Source organism: Hippichthys cyanospilos, chromosome 16 (genome assembly GCF_059441005.1).
Source record: "Hippichthys cyanospilos isolate Australia breed blue-spotted pipefish chromosome 16, RoL_Hcya_1.0, whole genome shotgun sequence".
In the NCBI taxonomy this organism is placed as follows: domain Eukaryota; kingdom Metazoa; phylum Chordata; class Actinopteri; order Syngnathiformes; family Syngnathidae; genus Hippichthys; species Hippichthys cyanospilos.
Window position 1 is genome coordinate 10,297,274 of NC_142384.1, and position 24,638 is coordinate 10,321,911.

Consider the following 24,638-nt stretch of genomic DNA (forward strand, 5'->3'; position numbering starts at 1 on the left):
TGGGTCTATTTTTGGGCGGTGGATGTTTGATAACTCAAAACACAAACACTTCAGTTGATGGCTTTATTTCCATATTGCTGCTGGTAACAGGTTACACAAATAGGCTTTTGCCTACAGTGTTAAAAGACACAAAAGACATGAAACACATATACAGTACATTTATAAAATATGCTAAAAGAAGCCCCTTGGTAAAAGAATATTGCTGCACTTTGAGTGCGTGAACTCAGGTGATAAGACGACATGAATGGAAAAGTAAAAAAATGACACTTGACAAACAAACAGATATTGCTATCAGCTAAGATACACAACTTTAAGAGCATGATATTGATTATGGACGGGCACTTCTTGGGAGCCCCTAAGGCCAAACAGGTAGGTACATGTCGGCTCAACAAAATACACACAATGAACCATAATGAGCCCATACAATTGTATTATTGCCTTTAATATTGTTTCTATCAGTACGTCACAGGGACAAATATTTCTTATCACCTTAATTTTCAGAAGTGTGACACTAAATAACCTCATTTCTAATGTTTCAAAAGCTAAAAAGTATTGTAAAATATATATATTTTTAAGTGGTTGGATTCATTCTTATGCAAGCAGAATTTTTGTGCTTATTGCAGAAAATGTTTGACTTATAAATAACTTGCTATTTGAAATTTCAAATACATTTTGCTCAAGTAGTTGGGTTTTCATATGAAAATAGGTGCGGGTACAGTACATTGTGTGAACAGGTGGTACAACATTGTTTAGAATGTTTTGAATTTTAATGCACTTTTTTAAAAGTGAATTTCTCACTCATTCCTCTTGGATCAGTAATGTGTATTATGAATGAACATGTGAGTAGATCATAATGTGTGGCAATTGTAAGATAATAAAAAATATAACTGCAACATGTAAAGTTTGTTTATTTGGAGTTTTAATGCTAGTCTCTTCAATATGATCGAAAATGCACTTGCTTAAGTATCATGTGGTATGAACATATAGTAGACATGGACAATAAAGTACAGCATTATGTGGGGCACCGAATAAATATATAAATATTAATGTTAAGTGACATTTTATGTTTTATTTGCATTTTTAATGCTAGTTTATTGTCTTTTAGTTTCCACAATAATGTGCTCAGGAATGCACTTTGCCAAAGTATTATGCCGTATGCGTTTTCATAATTTCATGCCAAAAATATTATGTTGAATGTGCACTTGATTTTTAATCCTATTTTTGTGTTTTTTTTCATGTTCTTCGATTTTAAATTAAAAATCAATTTAATTCTGGATGGCATTCATATAAACTGTTGGATTAATGGGGAAAATTATTGCTGTTTTCAGCTTCCATTAATTGGAGTTATGTTCTTCTTTAGGAGGCAAATTAGTTTAGACATACTCAATAGCACCTCTGCTGGTTGTACCCAAGATGTGCATCCACCAATTAATCCCAACAATGAATCTTTTACAACACCCATCGCGATTAACACACTACTACTCAGCTACAAGCTTCCTAAGGCGCTGGACCACATCCTCAGCGGTGGTCCAAGGGACCGTCACCGCCTTGAACTCCCCCGGCATGGCCTCATGGGTCTCGGTGATGAGGCGGTGCATGGGGAAGTCTCGCCGAGGGAAGGCCACGTCCCGAGGCCCCATAGCGAGCGCCGGGCAGAAATCGTTGGCGCCGTCGCCCACGTAGAAAACCCTCTGGTAGGGGCGCCCCCTCTCCTCCATGCGGCGGGTGACATACTCCCGAACCACCGCCTGCTTGCACATGTTCTCAGGGCAACGGGGGCAGTTGTGGGAATGGAAAGGCCTCAGCACCAGCCGCCCGTCCCTGTTGAAGGTAGCCGGGTTGGAGAAGATGCGATGAAAGAGGGAGCGGGCGCCAACTATCCTCAGCCAGGACTCGATGAAGTAGGTATTGGCATCTGATACCAGGACCACCTCGAAGTCATGTGACGGACGATTACGCAGGAATTGGAACAACGCCAGCATGCCAGGTGTGGCGGGAAGCTTCTCCATGACGCCGCGGATGTCGCTCTCGGTCACGCCCTGCTCGGCCAAATAGGCCAGCACCCGTTGCATGTATTCGTTATAACGGCCCGGTTGGTACGTGTCCTTCAGCCAGGCGGGCAGGTGCTGGCTGGGCGCCGTCTGAACCACCATGTCATCGCTGGTCTCGTCCACGATGGTCTCGTCAAAGTCGAAGAAGATGAGGAAGCGTTTGTCTGGGGAGATGCGAGAGGCCATTCTGCTCTCGCTGCGGGTTCTGGCGCCGGGGGGCTCCTCCTCGCCTGGGGGCTGGGGTGGGAAATAACAGCAATTGAAGAAAGAGTCCCCCATGACTTTCACACCTCGGTTACTGCATCCCGTGCTGAGGCTACCGAGGGAAAACAGTATTATTATTAAGATAGGATTTTAAAAAAAATGTAACCGGCAAATATTGAAAAAAACGTAATTGACTGCCTTACAAAAACGGATAAAAAATACTTTTGCTTACTGAAAACCTAGGAAAAACCTGAAATAAGCGATTTATTGGCTTAAGCATCAAAATACTAACAAACTAAAATTACCTAAAAGTATGCCTTGGGTCTTGTCTCTAATCCTTTCGACCTATTTTGAAAACACCAAATTTACCAAAAAAAATATATATATATATATTAGGAATAGAACTCGACAGTATTTTACCATATAAAACACACATTATGATTTCTTGCTGTCACTGCGTTTCCTTTTTTAGCCACTAAAGGGAAGTGTCGTTGATTTTGTTCGACCTGACAAATGTCATTCTTGTCGATTATTAGTGGGGAAAAAAACCTACAAGACAACTAATTACATGCAAATGTGCCTAAATGGGTTTCTTTTTTTTTTTAACTCACATAAATTGGGAACCTATATCGCGGATAAATACTGTCAGAACGGGCATCCCTTCAACATGTATGTTTTATTGAAAATACACTCAGTGTATTTTGAAAATACTCAATTGAAAATACTCATAAGGTATTCGACACCACAGAGCTTTTATCAAATCAATACGTAATATTACAAGTGACTAATAAACTAACGCAAAGAGCATGCGAGCATAAGTCTTTTATGATTTGCCGTGCACTAAAAGTACAAAATGGCAAACGCGTAAAACCAGCTCCCAACTCATATGAAATCTTTGACCTATTTTCTGATAAAATATCACGAGAAAGCGTGGTGACCTGTTATGTGTTGCAGTCTTCGGCAGTCTATATGGATAAATTGTGTAACGTGCAATTAGCAAAAGACAAAAAATAAATAAATAAAATACATACTTGTGTCACTGGCGTGTTCACGCACGACGGCCGTTTTGAGGTTCGCTCCCTTCGCATTGAGAGGGGAGCCAGGAGACGGTGGTTTTATGTGACACTCGGATGCGCCTCCGCGTGCACGTCGCACGGAGACAGCCCGCCCATTTAATGAGAGCTGCGATGCACGTTCACGTGCAGTAGAGAAAGGGGGAAACGTAGACTGCGACAGGAAGAACTGGACTTCACTTCTAGACTGTTTAAACAATAAAAACTGCAATATCCCACTGGATCAGACTAGACTAGTCTAGACTGCTTTAGTGTAGACGAGACTGGTCTTTTTTTTTTTTTTCAAGTAATAACTAGACGAGGTAACTGGCTGTATAAGTAAACGACGACCATCTTACAAGACTGATCTAGTCTGCTTTGAAGAAAGAACTGGACTAGACTAGTCTGCTAGAAAATAAGAAACTCCAAGATTGAACAGGACTAAGATGATAATATAGTGTAGTCTAAGAACTGAAAAAGACTGCTGGACAGGTTCAATGTGCTTTTACACAAATGAAGCTTCATGAAGCACTTGGGTTCATTTTTGACTTTGCGATGGCATGGGCCGGATTCTTCTAACTTGCTTCAGCGCAGGAAGTGAAGTGGTCTGCTCAAAAGAAACTACTGGATAAGAAACGAGATCACTACCTGGAATTATACTACACCATTAGGATTAATTTAGAATCCCACTTACAGAGTCGGCGCCTCGTAGTGAGCATTACAGCAAATCAAGCGAACAACGCTCAGCTGGTTCACTGCATCGTGCCGAGCCAAAAGGAAAAGGGAGATGTTCTACAGCGTGTTATTTCCCAACCTTGCTATCCGGCCGCCTACACACCGGCGGTGAATCACGGCTCTCCAGACCCATCCGCCTCACTTGGACTCCCCCGCCGTTGTTACACGTACCGCCACCGAACACCTGCTGTTTCACACTTACACACAAACCCAAACTCATTCACACAGGATACGCTCAACACAAATTACACAACAAAGCACACTAACATGAGCAATACAACATGCAAATGCACTCAAACCTACATCCATCCATTTTCTATGGCTGCTTTTCCTCACAAGGGTCGCGGGCTTGCTGGTGCCTATCCCAGCTAACTTCAGGCTGCAGGCGGGAGACACCCTGGACCGGTTGCCAGCCAATCGCAGGGCACACAGAGGCGAACAACCACACACATACCCAATCACAATTTAGTGTCCAATACACCTGCTTGTATTGGAATTCTGATTAATGTTGTATTGGTGAAATCCACCAGCTTTTTTTTAAATCCAATTCAGAGGTCGGCCATCTTTGTCCCTATCTGTCGACTGAAAAGGACATCACATTTGCTTTGGTAACAACCAATCACGGCTCATCTATTTTGAGAGTTTGTTGATGTGGAATTTGCATGCTGAAAAGTGATTGGTCATTACCCAAGCCCTGAGCAACTGATGTCATTTTCAGTCAACAGCAAATTGCAAATGGCTGCCTCCTGACATATATCAAAACTGGTGATTTTCACCGTCAGATTCAGAACACAACATTATTCAGACTGGTAGGATTGCATAGAACATATTGCAAAATTATTAACTTCCCCTTTCACTACCATCCCAGTAAAAATGGATCGTTGGGACGTCTATAGCCGTCATTAGGGGATGACCTAATTATTATACTGTTGGTAGTAAATAACTGGCTTAATCTGCCATTCTATGCAAGAACAATGAACTAATTTACAGCCAGCTCAGAAAAAAATGATCTTTGATCGTCTATAGTCATCAATGGCTGTGAATGAGTTAGAGTGTAAATACTTTTCAGTTTGAATTCATTAATTTTTGTGTCGCTTAATCTTTGGATTGTAATCAACAGTAAACTATCCCGAGTCTCATTTATTAGCAACTATTCACTAACGCAATATTTGACCACCTGTTCCAAAGTCAATGTTCCTGAAAGCAATCCAAGCTATTTCAAACTGGTTATCTACAAAAAAAAAACATAATCAACAAACAGCTGATAAAAACCTTGAAGCTTCACGTGCAGCTAGCAAGTGAACCTATTGAACACCCTAAAACTGTGACACAGTTTGCAAAAAGATCAACATCTGACCTACTTCCACGTGCTCTTGTGCTCCTTTTTTTTTTGTTTGTTTTGTTGGTGAACTGTTGACAGGCGACCGGGACAGAACAGGCATCACACTCGTGGCTACTTGTTTATACTTAGTTAGCAGTCAGTTAAATGTACTGTACATTATCAAAAAAAAAAAAAAAAAAAGGCCCAACTTCTCTTTCCAAATTCCTCATTTCTCCAGAGAACATACAAAAATAAAGAAAAACCAGGACATTATAAAGCTGCACATTTTGTACCAGATACAATAACAATAATAAAATACACAATAATGCTACATTAAGTGGTTAGAAATACAAAGAAGGGTGATGGGGGGGAAAAGAATAATGATTTTTTTTTTTTAAAAACATCTTAGAATCTTAGAATATACAATGTTATTTTTCGCAACTAGCCAAAAGTTTTAGTAGAAAGTGCATTCATTCTATGCAGCAAAGAAAGGAGGAGTATCATCAGCTTTTGGCCATCTTAGTAAAAAGATGAAAATAAAAGAATGTACTGCGGACAAAGCTTGATGGCCAAGTGTGTGGTCGACAAAGCAGGAAAGCGCTTTCCTTTTTTTTCTTTTATATATTTAGGAACACTATTTTGAGTAGAAAGATCTTTTTTCTCCCCACAATGGTCCCTTCCACACTGTTCTCCTCCTTTCCTTGCCTTACAATAAAACCCCCCTCAATATCAACCATTTCCATTCGCAGCCTGGACTGCGCTGTGTTCCACAATACAATCGCTGCTTCCCCGCGCCTTGCCCACGCAGCGCTAAAGTGCAGAGAATACACGCAAAAAGAAAGAAAAAAATAATAAAGGCATCAGATAAGCCAAAGAACCATATTGCAACTGGATGATGATCTGATAATGAAGTGGAACTAAGAGCCACAAAAACTGCAGGTCCAATCAATCAAACGAGGGCCGCCATTTTACCACTCCGGGCTGAATACTGTAAACAGACGGTCACGGTCAATTTACTGCTACTGTCTGCCCAAATACAAGCTTATTGGTATAAAACAAACTTGTTCCGAAAATAGACAGCACTGCGCAAAAGGATCTTTGTTCGCCATTTTGACATAAACCACACTCGCCACCAGTCAGGTTTAAATGTATTTTCTTGACGTTTATAGTCGTCAATGGCAGTGAATAAGTTGGATTTGGTTGCGCAACAAAACCCAAACTAGAAGAGCCATTGTTTTAGCGCGGAGGAGGATGAAGCAACTATGCATCCCTCCAACTGCATCAAGATGGAAATTCCCATGTTTTCGCCATCCTCTGTGAACCAGGAAGTAGCTTGATAACAAACTAAAAATCTCAGACATTTGCGCGGTACTGTATTTCAAATAACAGTCAAAGCTCAACGTCTCTTAAAGGAAACGACATTCACACCATCGGCTGATACATTTTGTTAGCGACGTCATCGCTTGCGACTTAAGCTGCAACCTGGCTGCCGTTTTATCCACTGCGGGGTGACCGAAAACATCCGAGCGTCCTTCAGCGTAGGCAACATTCAATAGGCAAAGACAGACCCCTGCGGTACCAAGGTCCAAAAACAAACTCCCAAAACCTTAACGACGCCAAAGCAAGCTGAGAAACTTGTGTGTGCGTAGTGAGGATGTGAAATGAGCTTTAACATGGCAACCCGTATTATTGACAGCAGCGTTGGCAGAAATGAAATACAGGGGGGCTGGTTTGGATCCTGATTGGGGGGGGGGGGTGGCCCCTCACAGTGGCAGTATGGGACGAGAGACTAGGTTACACTGATCTGGTCACGTCCTGCAAAACCTGAGTTCTGAATGATCATATCCTGCTCCGGTTCTGCGGCAATGGAGATTATTGAAATTTGAACAGCAAAGCCAAAGTTAAGAAGTTGCGTCTACTGGAATGGAAAGCACCATTAAACCATAATGAATCTCCTTACATAAGATCCAACATCTCAATTTTAGGTCTAAAAAAAATGATCAAATAAAAATAAAGCTCCTCCTCTCTATCTCTCACACACACGCATTGGAGTTCATGGCACTGCGTTCTTGCGTGACTGGTAAAACCAGCGACAACATTCACAGAATATTATTGATCTTCGGGGGGAAGGGGGGGGGGCTACTCACAATCCACTTGAGAATACTTGCCACTTGTAAAGCTTGTGTAGCTTGTTTTAAATAGAAGGTCCGTAATCTGTATCAGTCCCAGTCTATCAACACACGTGAAACGTGTTCCAGCTTAAATGAATCGCCTTGCGATGGGGGGCTTAGAAGGTCGAAGATTTTAACGGCGGATTCAGGAAAAGATGGGTTAACGCTTTCGTTAATGTTAAGCCACGTTTCCACCAAACAGTCCACTTTAATTGGGCTTGTTTTGATGTGCAGGTCTGGCGCAGATCGGAATTTTAAAAAATCCACTTCTTTAAAAGGCCAGTATCCACCATGAAAAGACATTTATTCTTGGTGTAACGGTTGACGTATGAATATTTTAGTATGGTGCGGAAGCCGACCGATGTCCCCCATGGAATATCGGGTGAAGGTTAACAAGTAACGACTTTGCGCTGAAGCCACACATTTGCTCTGTAAACAAATACAGAGCAGCTCAGCCTCTGGCCAGAGCAAGCAATAACAAACACCAGGCTCAGCTGTACTTGATTACATTGGCAATCTCCAAAGAAGAAACCTATTTTGTTGTTTCACTGACAAATTCCAGATGCAAATGGGTGAATTTTTAGCAAATCCCTAAGTGGTACTCCAATGAATAGATGCTAACAAAGTGGCAGTGCAGGATAATTTAAAGGAATGCTTCACTTAGCCATTTTCTGCAATAGAAGATTATTGTTTAGTCTGTATTTAATTTGATGACTTCATTACTTTTCACGTAAAATGAAGACATTTAAAAATCAGTTTGCCACTTGTTATCCACTGAAAATGACATCTTGTGTGCTGAAAGTTCAGGTAATCAAGCAAAGGTCATGTCGTGAACATCACATAACCAACAGGTGAGTTGTGATTGGTTGCAATTTTTTTTTCTTTACATTTTTAATTAGCCTGTTTTACTGTGAAATGAAAAAATACATATACTGGAAATTAGTATACAGACTTAAATGGCTTGCATTCAAAGACATAATTTTTTGGATTGAATGAGTGAATGATGACAAAATATTAACTTTACTAGGTCACGAGAAATTGTTTTTAGGTCAATGTTGAAGTTTAGCATAACAGAATACCTATTACCCATGAACTTAAAATGAATACAATAGAATTAGTTTTCTCCCAATACATTTCATTATGCTTAATTTATGTTGCAAGATATATTAATGATTTTTTTTTTTAAACAAACTGGCTTAGGATGTGTGCATAGTGACATCCAGGTCAATTCTTTGCACAGTTTCCTTATTTTGCTTAACTAAACACTGTTTGTAAAAATAAAGATTTGCTTAGGTTTGAATGACAGGTGCCCAGAATTACTTCAACAACATATTTCCTGATAAAGATTTATGGACACGGGGTCATGGTATGGATTTATGTTTAGTAAATAATTACACCAGTGTTACTTGTATATAAATGCTGTAAATGGTTTGAGTACATCCAGGTAAAAGGTTTAACTAGCAGGCAAATATCGGATATTTGGATGATTATTTTTGAAGATATTTTTAAGGGCCATAATTGATCAGGCTCTATATTTTACTGCAGAAAATGGCTAAATAAGAGGACTATCCTATATGGCCTTTTTTTTTAATAATAAAGGCTAAAAACTGCATAAAAGACCTGCTCGGTGGAAAACGTAGCTTAACTTGTTGCCAAGTGGTTAGTGTAAACTAAAGACTGGGTTTAGCTCAAAAAAAAAAAAAAACGACCCAGTGGTCTGTGTATCAAAGAGGTTGATGGTACAAGAGGCAGAGGCAGTGCCTGCGGCTTGGGGTTTCCAATTCAGCGACGTTGAGAGCCACCCGGAGCTTTCTCCGCAGAGGCCATGTGGTGCATGTACGCGCTGTCTTCATGCCCACAGTGGTTGAGAGGCTCGCTCTTGAAAAGGGCTGGGGGCGGGGGCAGGTGGGAGACCGGGGGCACTGCCAGGTGTTGGTGATGGCCATGATGGGGTGTGTTTGAAAGGTGCTGTTGGGGGTGGTGCACGTGGGCGAAGGCGTGTCCCAAAGCGCCCCGCGGTGGCAAGGCGGCCCCCGCTGGGCCGATCCCCTGGTTGGCCGCGCCGGTGACGGCCGGCGGGGTGGCCGCGGAAGGGCCCGGACCAGAAGACGACGAAGAGGAGGATGTGGAGAAAGTGCTGGCGAAGATGCCGACCGGCACTGGCGTGCCGCCGGGCTGCAGCACCAAGGGGCTGGTGACCCGGAAGCATTTCTCCTTGTGCGCCTTGAGCATGTTGGAGAAGCGGAAGCGCTGGCCGCACACCTCGCACGGGTACGGCTTCTCGCCCGTGTGCGTCCGGCGGTGCCGCTTCATGTTGGGCCGGCTGGTGAAGCTCTTGCCGCAAATCTCGCAAATGAACGGCTTCTCTCCTATGCGAAAAAAAAAAAAATATATATATTGTGAATGACTGTAAAAGATGATGAAAAAACAAAATGGGGATCACAGTAAGGAATGGAATCAACTGGCATGGTAAGTGTGAAATTAGAAGTGCAACGATTAATAGACAACTAATCGAGAAGCAAATGAATCGACAACTATTTTGGTGATTGATATTGTTTCAAAACCTTGCTTCATTTATAATCCTTAATTACATTACATAATACAGCTTACTTTGTTCAAGTTCTTCTCAAATAGTGGGGCAGGGGGGCGATGACCCCAGGGAAAAGGCTTTGTTCTGCCATGTGAAGTGTAATTGCAATAAAATACGGATTAGTATTTTTTTTTTCCTCAGGCAGTTAGATGCACTTGGTTATTTTTTCAGGTTTAGACTAACCTCTAACCTATATAAACGATGTAAAAAAGTAGTTAACAGTTGTTGAAAGTTGATTTATATTGCTTTTTTCTTTTGTAAATGTTAAAAAAATAGCTTTAAGTATACTGATACAATTTTTATAGATAATCTTATTTATAGTTGGCGTGGCGAGTTGGGGGGTTGAAAGATCTTCTCATTCCTTGGTGGAGCTTTCAAAGTATAAATGAGCGGACTGCTTTATCACAAAAGCGAAGTACTATTCTTTCTTTGTGTCTGCATGACTGTACATGTATCACACTGCGTTCTAAAGGAGCAAGACAATGAATTGTATTGTAGAATAAATAATGAACACTATTCAAACTTTTCACTGCCATCGACAGCTATAGATGTAAAAAAGATCCAATTACGAGCAGTGAATGATTTAATCTCTCAGGATTTGTACTTCTATTCCATTATTAAGTCCTTTATTAATTTACTTATTTTTGGGGTCATTTTGGGGTCACCACAGTGGTGCTCCCAAGGATCACACGAGTAGCCCATGGCCTGCTATGCAAATTGCTTATAAATGATAGAACATTGTAATTTTCTAGGAATTTGACCACCTACTTATATTACATTTACATTACATATTACACTGATTACATATTTCCTACTGTCCTAATTTTTGTGATAAACCATTAAAATGATTTGTATCTTCACATAACATTTATTAACTTATAACAGCAATATTATGACAGATACCTCGAACAAATTTGTCATTTCAGAAGTGTGTATCAAACTGATAGTCCTTAGTATTTACTAGTCAGTACCAAAAAAAAACCAGCTCTCGGTTTCACAAATGTTGGTAACCTCTAAAGTTAATTATTCAAACGTTCATTCCCACACATTGGATTTGCTATTACTCTATTAATTTTGCTTGTCTAATTACGAAAAAATGTTGACTTTTTTTAATGAAATCGCCACAAAATTACAACGAATTTTACATATTCACAATTATCAGTCTACGTAACATGAAAATGTGAAATTCTTTCTTGGACTATTTCCCGTATTCTGCAGCGAAATCTCCTTTGGTTATACCGCTGTGCAACTTCCACCATTTGCATAAATATAGCTTCAATTCTTCAATCATGCGTCTCGTCTTGTTCCCCGTCGTCTTTTCCTTAAATGCTAATAAGCCTCCATCTCCCATCGGAGGGTCTGTGCCGCTGAGCCGCCCACTCGGCAGGAAGCTATTACAATTGACACTTTGAGAAGACGTGAAAATGAACAGTCAGAACAACCACTCTCATTAACCTCCTCCACGCGGGTATTCAATGTGCCCGCTAGCGCCCACGCGGCCGTCCCTCCACCGGCTGCTGAAGGGCTCTCTGAAACGCCTTCATCTGCCATGTCGCCGACAAACCAGCTTGCACATGTGAGAGGTGACAGCCATCTTGCGTAACCGTTACATTATAGTGGGAAGGATTTGCATTTGCGCTGTGTTCTAATGCGGCGATTCTCAAAAGTGTGGTCGACACGTGAAGAAACGCTAAATTAAATCGTCACATAACGTTCGAGCTGCTGAAACCTGGTTTAAGCCGGTACAATACGATTCATGTGTCGGTGACGTTTATGGAGTGTAAAATTAAGGCGCACTTATTACCCCTCCGCCCCCCTCCGGCTCTAGAAAATGGAAGGACGGATGAATAGTTATTTTTGTAGAAGAATCAATTTTACTGTCCAGATTTCTTTAGCCCTGTATGAAAGCAGACCGATTATCATAACGTTGAACTAAAATAAAACATAAAATATCTCTGCTTTAAATTTGAAGAAAAAAAAACAAACAAAACAATATTTTATTCATTTTTTCTACATTATGCAATTTTTGTACTGTCAACTTAGAATAAAAGAAGTTCTGTCTTGAATAAGTGGAAGGAAGAAAAAGAATGGGAACAATATTTATCATTGTATATTTTGACTTACTGAATACAGTATATAAACGTTACATTATTCCAATATATTCAAATAATATTTCAATCCATTTTGCTGATATTTTACTTTTGATTCTTTGTAACACTGCAGGTCAAATGCCACAACATTCTGTACACACTTGTGCGTCGTGGAGTTACAAATAAAGTCTATCTGAATCAGAATCGGAAAGTCCCAGTACTCACCTAAACCTACGTTTCAATCGAATCATTATCCTCTCGAAAACCAGCCTATTTATTTGTGTCCATGTTGTCTCAGAAAGACAAAGTTAATTGCATCCCTCACCAACACATGAGAACATCAATGGAAAGGGCAGGATGTCCCTTCTGAGCACACTAGGACTTTGTACGGTAGCTAGATTGAGGCAAAACAAAATGTCCACTACAGTGGAGACAAACGAACAGGCTGGGTCTTAGGAAGAATTCTAAACAGTTTCTTATTTTCCTACATTTAATTACAGTTTTAATGATCAAACTGCGCAGAATGTTGCAAAATAGCTTATGATAAAACTAACCATTTAGGAAAGAAGCCTCGGCCTCACGGATACAATGGTTGTACTCGAAGAAGCATTTTTTGAGGTAGGATGTAAAAATGTTGGAGAAACACTGTTCTAAAGGGTGCAGCCGGTATTGGAGGCCTTGACTGGGTGTGTCTTGTCCACATAGAGGACAGGAAAGGAATTGTGTAATTACACATCACAAATAGAAGCCATGTAGAAGCGTGGAAAAACAGCTTGTACCACAAAAGCTTGGTTTTGGAAAATGGTAAGGCAGCAGGCGGAGAAAATCAGAGGGATGGAATCGGCAGCATGTGTGCAGCTTGTCATTACATTTGCACAGTGCTCCATGTTATGCGGCCCCTCTCATTACAGGCAAGTCGGCGACGCTCTCACTACAACGTGCATTTAAACAATGTCCTACCCCCTTTCCTCTCTTCGGCGGCAAAAGCCACACTTTCACCCAACGGCTCAGTTTGGAGCAGCTTCGAATGCTAAATTGTCATCTGTCTGTTCATGTTGACCACGTGAGCAGTTCCTCACCTGTATGCGTTTTCATGTGCTCGTCAAAATACTGCTTCATGTTGAAGTCTTTGCCGCACCACTGGCACATGAACTGCTTGTGTCCAATATGGATGCTCATGTGTGAGCGCAGCTGGTACTTGTACTGGAAGCGCTCGTCGCAGTTCTGGAGGTTCGGATAACACAAAGCACACTTGGGGTCATTCGTATTTCTCAAAATCAACAAAAAGGAGATTATTTTTGCGTACTGAGACAGCACCTGGCTAAAATCAAGACGTGTGGGCCGAGACCACAGAGGAGGCTGGCCTAGATGTTACACGCTGCTATAATATGCCAGTAATAACATGCTACAGGGGAGGGTGACGTCTCACATTTAATTAGGGCGACTCCACCCGTGCACACATGGCATTTGAACAGCCTGGGGTGGAGGACAACGTTCCATCTGTCCACTTGAATTCTTAAAGGCGGGACGTGAAAAATCCGAAAATATATACAAATGTAAGGTTTGGGAAACCTCACAACAGTTTTCTCTTGTTCCTTTCAGTCTATTCGTAGAGACAAATGAATTGGGACAGGTATGAAGATCCCTGTCAAGAAAACTCAATTTGTTTAATATATTAGACATCTTAATATGACAATTGAAAGGCACGTAAAAAAACTAAACAACAAATTCAGGTCACGACTCTGATGTAGGGACTTGTGGACATAAAAAAGATGCTAGATGAAGTCGCAGACACGACCACATATTTGAAAGCAAAAAACAACTTTGTTTTTGATAGTTTTGAACCCTTATTTTTACTGTATGAGCTACAATATGTTGTGTTTATATTGCAAATTATGGTTGTTAATAACACTCTTTTTTATGGTATGATCCATTTCAAAAAAGTAAGTTAAACGGAAGAAAATATGGTGCCTCCATAGCCTTTTTGCAACCAAAATGTCTTCCACACTTGAAGACTTTGTAACAAGATGTTTGAGGTAGGGGGTGTGCACGATATGTTTGACTTTCCACAAATTTAGAGTTATCCAAAACATCATGTTAAGTTTAACAATTTGGCAACTACGGTAAGGGCTCTTACCAGACTCTTGCTCATAAATTAAAAGAAACGTCTCAATACTTTTGAACTACTTTGATGATATCATAGTCTGACGATTGACCTACATTCAGGGGGATGACATTGCATTTGATGAATAGGTGGCTATCATTGTCTTGTTGTGGTGCCGATGTCGCTCTGGTCCCGGCAATATGAGAAGGCGCTTTAAGTTACGCCACCAAAACAACATCACCGACAAAATGGCTCTTTTCTTTTTTGAATGCATGTCTTTTGTGTTGCTACAGACTGATGGGCGTAGAGAGCATCTGCTGCCAAGTATCACATGTAGTATTTTACAAGCATGAGAGCATGATGCAACACGGGCTCTTGCTTCCATCAGAATTCAATAAAAACAGCAAAGACAAACTGTGCCATTTGTGTACCTCACACGAACTCTGTTAGAAGATTACAATAATTGAGAGATAAATTAAGACTTGTAATTAGTTGATTTATTTCACCTCTTTTTAACCTCACCTAAAGATTTCTGAGAAAAACCCTTGACCAGTTATTCTTTTTTTTTTTTAGATATATTGCATTATTGTGGCATATCAAAAGCTTGACATACAACAACAAAACAAGTGGCTTAAGCCATTAATTTTTTTTGACAGATGCAGTTGTAACCATTAATGTTTGGTGGTATTAGAGACTAATGATGTCTGAAAGTTTTGACCATCAGTAGGGACGGTGCCGATATCTTTTGTCAATAACTAAATATTTGGAAAATAACATTAAAATAAAAGACAAGCCATCCTGTCCAAATGTGGGGTGTTGCCAAGTTTAGTTTGGTGAAGTGCGTTATTATAGCTCAATACATTAGCATCTATGTTGCTATCGCTAGCTGAAGCTCTACAGTTGCAGATGGATGCTTTGCATATTTGTGGTTAGGCAATTTTGATTTTCTGAAGTAATCAAACTCTTTCTTACAAAGAACGCATTCCTTTATCAAAGATGCACTTAAGACATCTTTTTTTTAACGTTAGATTTGCGATTCATCAGACCAACAATTCTCACATCTTCCATTTTCTCGTTTTCCATCTGCTCCAAAACTTGTCTTCCCAACCACAACCTATCTGGTTATGTCATACATAATGACAGCCAATCAGTGTCTACTTCGGGTGTGACTGACAGTCGTTTTTCCAGCCCTAACAGTTCACAAGAAGCCTGATGCAGAAAAACGATCAACTATGATCGATCTAAACAGCATACAGAAAGCATACTGCTGCATAATGTTTAAAAAAAAATAACGCTTTAACTATGACTGTGATTGATTGCAATTAATTTGTTAATATGAAACATAACACAAAATTTCAACTGGGCTGTTAAGTTGTGGCAACATCTTACCTCGCAACGGAAGGGCTTCTCTCCAGAATGCTGTAGCGAGTGCACCTTGAGGGACATGCTGCGCTTGAATGACTTGCCGCATGTCTCGCAGGTGAACGGCATGTCCTTGGTATGAGCTGTGCGTGTCGAAAGGGAAGGCATACAGTTTGAGAGGGAAGTGAAGTGTGAGATGAAGCCATATTGCTTTGCTTAAAACTTAATTGAGTTTAAACCCGAATAGAGCCATCAGTTCAGCGCGCACCAAGAAATAATGGCTTTTAAGGTGGCTTATTCAATCCTTGACAAAGCTATATGAAAAAGATAGCAAGAATTTGGACTGAAAGGGCATAAATCATTCCCTACAAATTTTTTCCTATTCACTATACAGCTCATTAATTGAATATTTTATGGCGGTTAGCTCTTTTTTACACCGTGTGACAGTTAAGAATGTTCAAATATTTATAGACATTGAGTTTGATCAGGACTGTTTCACTTCACTCACCAACCATGTGCTTGCGGACATGGGCCATGGTGTAGAACTTTTTCTCGCAAATCTCGCATGAGAATTTCTTCTCGGCATAGCCATGCACAATCTTGATGTGCTCATGCAGCGACCACAGTTTCTTGAAGGATTTGTTACAGGAGACGCACTGGAAATAAAAGATTAATAACAAGAATTGAAACGGGCAATAATGAGCAATATGGGAAATGAGGGTGAACCAGCTCTTATGGTCTGTATATTTCCTTAGACAATAGCACCCTCTGCTGGTTGAAAATATATCCTAAAACTATATTTGTACTACTGTATTTGGGAAAACCATCTCAATTACCAAAACAGCTATGAACAGATTCAGTGGATTGAAATACACTGAATGAACAAATGTACCGATTCACACAAATAAAAAAATAAAACAAAACTTTAACCTGACTATGGTAGCTTTATATTTATCTATTAATAAAATATTGTGGTTCTTAAATGAGGTTATGTGAGATTTTAAAAAAAAGTTTAAAAGTAGTATCCACACAAAAATTATTTGGAGTAACTATTATAAAAGACAGCAAGTATTTCAAGTAAAATACTATACGTTCATAAAAAGAATTTTATATTCAGTAGTTGTTGAATTTCATCCGCCTAAAGACGCAGTCTCGCTCATTTTCCCAATTTTGTTGTAAACCAGTACAATGACAATAAAATCACTCTACTTTTTTCCATTCTATCAGAATGGTTCGACCAAAGCAGTCATTAAGCCACCCAGAATCAGCCATTAGTCACTTGAAAACTTTATTCAAAGGACTCAAGAAGATACTGTTTGAAATCATTAGTGGTATTCCTGGCTCATTTACAAGAAAATAATATTCTGTACATAACGTAACTAAACTTTAACCTGATTATCAATAAGTTGCTTCATGTTCCAGTTAATTTTCTCTCAATTTGAAAAAAAACAAAACAGTATTAAAGTGCATTAAATTGGATTTGATGATACAGTATCTGCAGAAATCTTATTAAAACCCCAATTCCCTAAGTGCCTTCACATACCACAGGAGTATTCATACCCCCACTGGGTTAGGGTGTACTTTGTTGAAGAAAAATTTTACAGGGGCATATATCCCTGAAAAAAGGTAGAGAACCACTGGTCAATGCCAACTATGTCCAATTTGTGGCCCTTACTTGGATACAACCCGATTTAATTAGTCATTTTTGATGCTATCCTCATTTGTAAATAAATAAATAAAATTATTGCTAAAACGTCTTCATTGTAAATGTCCATTTTGAAACATTTATTTGTAGAATTGAAGTGTTTGCATAAGACAGGGCTCAAGCCCAGCCGCAAATAATGAAATCCTGTGAGTGACGAGTGCAAAGCATGCGTCTTCTCACCTGGATGTTCTTCTCGCAGTCGGTCTGCTGGTGCAAGGCCAGCTCGCTCTCCAGGACAAACTTCTTGCCGCACTTGTCACAGATCTGCATCCTCCTGTGTGTCACGTTCATGTGCTTCTCCAGGTACCAGCGTGTGTTGAACACGCGAGGGCACTTTTCGCACGCCAGCATCTCCTTAACCCCCTCGGCCTTTCCGCCAGGCACCACCACGCCAGCGGATGTCGGAGGGGCTGAACGGGCAGAGCGGTTTTGGCTTTTTGCTGTCTCAATGTGCTTCCGTCGCCCCCTAGTGGTCATCCCGGAAGCCGTCGAGTTCAGAGACATCCGGAGACGCTTCCTTTGGCCAGAAGTTCCGCTCAAACCTCTGTGGGGCCTCTTTGACCTTGTCCTACGACTTTCGATCTCCTCATCTTCGTCATCGTCATCATCCTCATCTGGGCTCTCTTCTTCACCCTCATCGGCATCATTGTCATCCTCGCTGCAACCTCTCTCTGAATCGTCTCCGGCCGCGCCGCCTTTGTTGTCGCCCTTGGATACGTGGAGGGTCTGATTATTGAGATTGACCTCCACGATGATCTGCTCACGCTTGAAACCCTCCTCTCCGTCCTCCTCTTGATCATCGTCATCATCTTCAGTCTCCTCAGAGCTGGCCTCATCCGCCGGCGTGCGTATGTCTTGTCCTGTTGCACCTTCGCGGAAATACTGCTGAGCGGTGTCAGCCGCTGCTGTCTTGGCCGCCATTTTGTTGTCCACCAGGACCGAATAGGGCTTGCCACCCGCCTCCCTCTTGAAGAGCTTGCCCGTCAGGTCCACCTCAGGTATGGGGGAGTGGTAGTACGACTGTGACACCTGCGGCCTGCGTCCCTCCTCCTGTGACATCCCGCCCAGGCACGGGACAGAGACCTCCTCCTTGAAGCTTTGGCAGGATTTCATCAAGTTAAGACGCCGAAGTGACTCCAATAAGAAATCGAAGGTGCATCAAACCCCTACCTTCCCTCAACAGAAAGGAGGGGAAGAGGTGTATGAAACAGTCAACCGGATTCAAACAAAGCATCCATGTCGTCCTGGGCAGGAATCTGCATCAGACAGACATACAAGCTGTCGCAGGCGCGTCTTCATGAGCTTGAAAAGAACAGCCGACAGAGCTAAAGTTCACTTCCTGTGAAGGGCAGAATGGATAAGGAAGAAGAAAGAAACACCTCACATCTTTCTGCCATCAGAGGCCATGAATAGAGCATCACCTACGAGAAACAGAAACACACACAGATTAGTTGAGGAGAAAGAAAAAAAAACTCTTCCGCTGTCACAGAATAAATACGAAAACAAGTCTAAAAACTACAGCGACGGACCTGAAAGTTGTGACCGCATTCGCACTGCTGCAAATACAAGTGCAACCACAAGTCCTCACAAATGAATGGGTGTGGACTCAATTACATGCAGTACATTAAATATTTTACATGCATTAGAAGTTGATAGAAATCAACAGTATCAGCGCTCAAGGATCATTTATTCATCTATTCAAATTGTAAAGTGAATACAGACACTTGACTAAAACAAAAAAGACAAAAAAGTCACTAAGAACAGACTGATGGCGCAAATTAAATTCTACAATGTCTGTTTACTTACTATGCAAGCGGAAGACCACAACTGATTCATCAGAACATATGTTCACCATATGAAAGTGAAAAAGGTTTTTAAAAAGTTAAATCTACGACATGAACCACCATTGCTTAAACATTAAAAGTGGTTAACTTAATTTTACACTCCTAGAAAAAAATGAGAATTAAAAAAAAAGAGAGCGAAAGATATATGCCTATGTAATACAAAAAAAATGCTGCACTATTATGAACTCTTTACCAATTTTACAATTTTGGAACGTCGAAGTGACAAATAAGATTCCCACTCAAACCCTCTAAAATTAGAAAAAAATAAATAAAACATAACTCCTTTTTTTTCATTTGAACACAGCAAATAGCAGCAAATGTTTATTTGAAATCTTCAACTTGGCCTAAGAGAGTGCAACCACAATAATACTAAAAGCATGAAAAAGACTACAAGAATGACTAAAGCGCACACATATTCAAGTGTGTGTGTGTCCTCGGCTGACTGAGAGTTGACCTCACACAACCTCACAACCTGGCACTCCATTATGAGTGTGCACCAGGGCGGGTTGCTCACTAGAGAAACGCCCGCAGAAATAAACAACACCACGTGTCTGTTCCTGCAAAAACATTTTCTGTGCACTATCGCAGATAACTTAATCTGTTCCCCGTTTAATAAACAACATTCACAACAGAGGCAACAATCAGTAAAGACAGGACGATCTAAACAAACCGTGAAAAATAAGGGTTAATGGTTACCTCAACTAAAGGCCAGGAGAGCATATCAGGTTTAAACTAAGTTAAGAGGCATGTTCAATGCTATAAAACCAAAATAGCCAACAGTAATCATGTGATCAAGCACAAAATTGCAACATTCAATTCCTCCCCCCAAAAGAGACTTCAATCTGTTTACCGCCACTGCCAGTAAAATCTTTCTATCATACTGAATATAAAACAAAGAATTGCACTACAAAAAAACAACTGCATAGCTGAGACTTTCTAGGCATTAACAGTCAGGGGTGAGCATCTAAGTTGCAATGCTGTAACCCGTTCAGCAAAGGACGTACTACAAATGGTACAAAACATTTAGATATACGATATAATAGTATCCGCCATCATATATTCTTTATCCTCGGTGTGCTGGACTGATGAGCTGGGAATTTTCAGTGAACCGTATATCGCTCTTGGCAGCACAACATGTATTCAACAAATGCAATGTGAAAAATGTTTATTTCTTTTTGTTAATTCTATTTAACTCTCTTAATACCAGCCATTTATAAAAAAAAAAAAAAAAAAAAAACTTGTGAGTGACCAGTTTTTAATGTAATCAAATCAGAGCTGCCCTGACATTTTTCTCTCATTTAAAAAAAAAAATTGATGTACTTGAATGGTACTCCTCAGTAAGTTCCCGTTAGCGTCCTTTATCGTCAACAGTGCTCAAAGTGCTATTTATGTTATTACTCATTACCATATGTTTTCAGAAAGTATGAGTGGTGTGTTTGTTTATTTGTTTGCTACATGTAACACATGCATAGATTCACTGCTCTGATTGATAACTCTAAACGGACAACTTATTGATAAAGCGCTGTAACTGTGGTTGATTTATCAATTGGTTGTACTTCTAAACTTGGGAAACGTTTCAAATTAGAAAAACATAATGCACAAAGTTTTTTTTTGTTTGTTTGTACAAGTTAAAAAATCAACCATCCCTTCAACAGTGAAAACCAGATTTTTATTTATTTTTATTTTTTTTAATTGTGTGCTAAGATCTGCTGTGAACTAGAGCATTACAGGGCAAAAAAAAAAAAAAAAAGCGAGCTCTGCTGTGATGGAGCGCCTCAGCCATATTTGACACAAAGCTGACTAGATTATCCCGAGTGTGGATGACAGGGGAACACAAACTGCATGAAAAAAAAAAAGCTTCCACCGGCACGCTAGGGGCTTATAATATCCCTCTTTGCCCGTTGCAAATTAACCTGATTAAAAGCCCAAACACATGCACAGCGTGTGGTTATGCAACACCCATATTTGACAAAAATGTCTCCACGCTGCTTCGTATTATCGTTGATGAGTCATTTGAGGGTTTCGCTCTGAGTGAAAAAAAATCACTTTGATGTGGCAAATTTCAGTCCTCTCTGAATCTATTGTATTGTACTCATCTCATATCTGGAGTTTATGTAGATGTATTTAGAAGAAGAAAAAGAACAACAACAACAACAGCTAATCTTAACTGATCTGGTTAGCGAGCCGCGCCGTAACTCAGCGAAATCAAAGTGTTATAATGGACTTCAATTATGCCTCGGGAGACATTCGCAAGAACCCCAAAACTGGTTTCATATGGGGTAGGCCGCAACATGACTCACACAAATGGCGGATAAAATACGAGCGTGGCTTCGAGATGACAGGATTGAAGCTTCGCACTGCAAAACGCGCCGCGCAGTACTACGAGGAACAACATAAATGGGGCGAGTGTTCACAAGTGAGGAGCTGACAGTGACCTGGGAAGCAGTCAAGCTCGCTGGCGCTCAGACTTTAATGAGCTTTTCGCCGCTCGCAGGGAAGGAACCGTGCAAGGGTTCACATTCCTCACTTGCTGGAAACTCGTAAGACCTTAACCCGCTCACTGTGGGCGGCGCTGCAGGGGGTCCACCACGCCTCGCTAGGTATTTGACCCCTGGGGACCTTAGTCACATCCTTCAAAGTAGTTGCCTTGTGTTTCAGACTATTAGGGACACTGCAAAGAAATAAATACAACCTCTATGAGTTGGAATTTGTTATTTTTAAAAGAATTGAGTGGCATTTTACTGTTATTTTCACATATTAATTTGCATTTGACATTATTTTCCACTTACAAGGAAATTTTTCCAGTAACATGACTTTTACTAATCGCATTACGACTTTTTCTTGCGTAGAACTATGAGCTTTTTCCACGTATAACAATGTCATTTTCCCATAGCATTAGGACTTTTCCGCTTTCAATGTTTTAATGATAGTTGACTTTACATGATCAGGATTCACGGGGCAATTCAGTGTGTTTGAAAATAACTGATAACTGATCTGAGTGTATATAATACTTAAAAACATCAAATATTTTCGTCATCGTTGAACAGTCTTTCCCATACCCAAAAGTGACAAAGACGCACAGGTAAAAACATCAATGACCTGTAGTAGACATTCAAGAACAGAAGAAGTGAGTCGGGCAAAACAAAATATTGAGACAGAAATAACACAAATATACTGCAGACAAATTACAATTCGTATTCAACAACAGCACTTAGTATTGCAAATAAGCACACAAGCAAAAAAAAATATATAACTATAAAATCAATCGCCACAGTGAAAATAAAAGGTGTAATGTTGCTTCTAAATAATTATACAACATATAATTTGCAATCAAATCAAACTGATCAAGATCAAGTTTATCAAATCGGCTTGTCTACTGATAACATTAGAACTTTTTGAAAGCGGAAGTTCTACTAGTTATGTTATTTCAGCGCAGAACCATTAAGGGATACTGTTCTTCACTGATTTCGCCATTTTCAGGAGTAAAATTTAAATATGCTGTGTGTAAGTAATTTAACCCCTGTGCAGTATTTTTGGCTAATCCTTTGATCTTTACATCAAAAGCATTGGGAAAGCACTGAAAGAAGACACCAGGGAGCTGGAATTTCGCCCAGATGGTGACAAATTGTCAAAGTTCAACAAGGCACGGCTAGTTATCACACCACCAAGTGTGCAATCCCTTACGTAAAATATTGTGAGAATGATGTTGAAAAAATTACGTCCCCCCCCCAAAAAAAATGCACAAGGGATAATAACGAAATATAACTTTTCACCTCCAACTAATACATTTACGAAGATATTTTGCCATTTGTCAACTGAAAATGACATTACAATCGCTCAGGTAAAAACCAATCACGGCTCACCTGTTTTCTGGGTTAAATCATGTGACCATAGCAAGTTGAGTAGTGATTGGTTGTTACCTGAGCCCTGTGCTGTCACTGTAAGTTGACAGCAAGAGGCACAATGGTGTTAAAAGGGTGTTAATTAGTTGTACATTTGTTTGGATTTCAAATTAATTATAATATACACTAATGATTAACTTTGTGCTGCAGAACATGACTAAATGAGGAAAGACTAGACTGCGCCCTGCTTGCTTTGCAATTTGGGGGGCAAAACGATGAAACCAACATTCCACATGTTTTATTTTTAATATGGCCGCAGTTAGGAGTTTTTCGACTTCCGCCGGTTTTATGTCGGCAATGCCAGTCAATAGTTAACCCCGGAGTAAACGGGAAGCGAGCAAAGGGTTAAAACAAACGCAAAAAACTGCACCAACACAGCACAGGCCCGGGTTAACTTGAGCTACTTAGCATGCTAAGCTACTCCCCCCCAAAACCAAAGGTAATAACCTGTGCACACATGACAAGCTAACTTGGGCTACGTTAGCTGAAAGGTGCAAATCAAATATTCCACAACGTTTGCATCACCGGACTAAATGATACACAAAACGAGCAGTTTAATTGCGTAAAGGATTAAGACAAGACTTGTCTTGTCACTTTTTTTTTTTCATCCAGCCAAATCCACCCAACGCGATGCGAGTTAGCTTAAAGCTAGCAGTAACGTCAGATATTTGAGCAGTGGCAACTCAACAACGTCGACATGCCAAGTCAAGGAGGGAAAAAGTGTGTCAGCTTTGGGGAGGATTAAAAAAAAAATAAAAAAAAATATTAAAAAAAATAAACCAAACAACAAATGTCACTGTTGCTTTGGTCGGGATTCTGCGATAGGAAGAAACGCTTGCCTGCAAGATGTCAAATAATAACAACCCGGGTGCTGTATTGACAACCTGGGTCGACGCTGTCACAAAGTCGGCCGCTCACCGGAGCTAATCGCCGCAAGCTTCGGCCACCAGCTACCGCTGAGCTACGAGCGCATCCCCCGGCGTGTCATGCAAAGTAAGCGAGACGTTTCGGTCCGGTTGGCTAACCGACTAGCCGGCCGGTTGACTTGTTGGTTGGACGGCAGGCTTTACCTCCGAGCGACGCGACCTCCTCTCCGTAGCCCGTGCAGGCAGGGCTTGCTCACAATCCGGGTCTCATGTGCTACTTCAACCGCGGGAGGGCGTGAAGCAGAACCCGCTGTCCCGAGATGAACCGCGACGCGGGGCCGTTGGAGATCGGTGCCCACCGGCGACCTGAACCGCCCCGCTACGTGGCCCGGCAGAGCTGAGCTGCTCGCTTGTTGCTCTGACGTCGGCGTCCCGCGTTCATCCCAGTCAGGAAGGCCAGGCCGCTTTCGCCTCGTCGCCGCCGTCTGGAGGACAGGCGCGCGGCTGTCTGGGCTGGCGACGCGCGCGCACCCACCACAGATCCGTGATGGATGGATGAATTCATTTAAAAATGAATGCACTTAGATGACTACAATGCATCATCTAGTTGGCTAACTAAAACGCTATAGGATATCGAGGTG

At 40.9% G+C, this 24,638-nt stretch overlaps 2 protein-coding genes across 5 annotated transcripts; both read right to left on the reverse strand.

Annotated features, from left to right (window-relative positions):
- Nucleotides 1-49: 49 nt before the first annotated feature.
- On the reverse strand, nt 50-5,033 carry phospho1 (phosphoethanolamine/phosphocholine phosphatase 1). Of its 3 annotated transcripts, none has more exons than XM_088437183.1 (2): nt 3,287-5,033; nt 50-2,367 (listed from the first exon to the last, which is right to left on the reverse strand). In XM_088437183.1, exon 2 carries the CDS (start codon nt 2,328-2,330, stop codon nt 1,479-1,481), a length of 852 nt encoding a protein of 283 aa, XP_088293309.1. In that variant the 5' UTR covers nt 2,331-2,367; nt 3,287-5,033; the 3' UTR covers nt 50-1,478. The 3 variants fall into 3 exon arrangements, with proteins under 3 accessions (XP_088293309.1, XP_088293308.1, XP_088293310.1); XM_088437182.1 differs by having other exon boundaries at nt 50-2,288; nt 3,287-4,466; XM_088437184.1 differs by lacking the exon at nt 3,287-5,033 and adding an exon at nt 2,561-3,258 and having other exon boundaries at nt 50-2,288.
- Nucleotides 5,034-5,489: 456 nt separating this feature from the next.
- znf652 (zinc finger protein 652) lies at nt 5,490-24,463 on the reverse strand. 2 transcript variants are annotated; one of them, XM_088437181.1, is made up of 7 exons: nt 24,202-24,463; nt 18,556-18,806; nt 17,566-18,481; nt 16,189-16,336; nt 15,708-15,823; nt 13,294-13,438; nt 5,490-9,903 (listed from the first exon to the last, which is right to left on the reverse strand). In XM_088437181.1, exons 3-7 carry the CDS (start codon nt 18,442-18,444, stop codon nt 9,317-9,319), a joined length of 1,875 nt encoding a protein of 624 aa, XP_088293307.1. In that variant the 5' UTR covers nt 18,445-18,481; nt 18,556-18,806; nt 24,202-24,463; the 3' UTR covers nt 5,490-9,316. The 2 variants fall into 2 exon arrangements, with proteins under 2 accessions (XP_088293307.1, XP_088293306.1); XM_088437180.1 differs by having other exon boundaries at nt 17,566-18,806.
- Nucleotides 24,464-24,638: the final 175 nt, after the last annotated feature.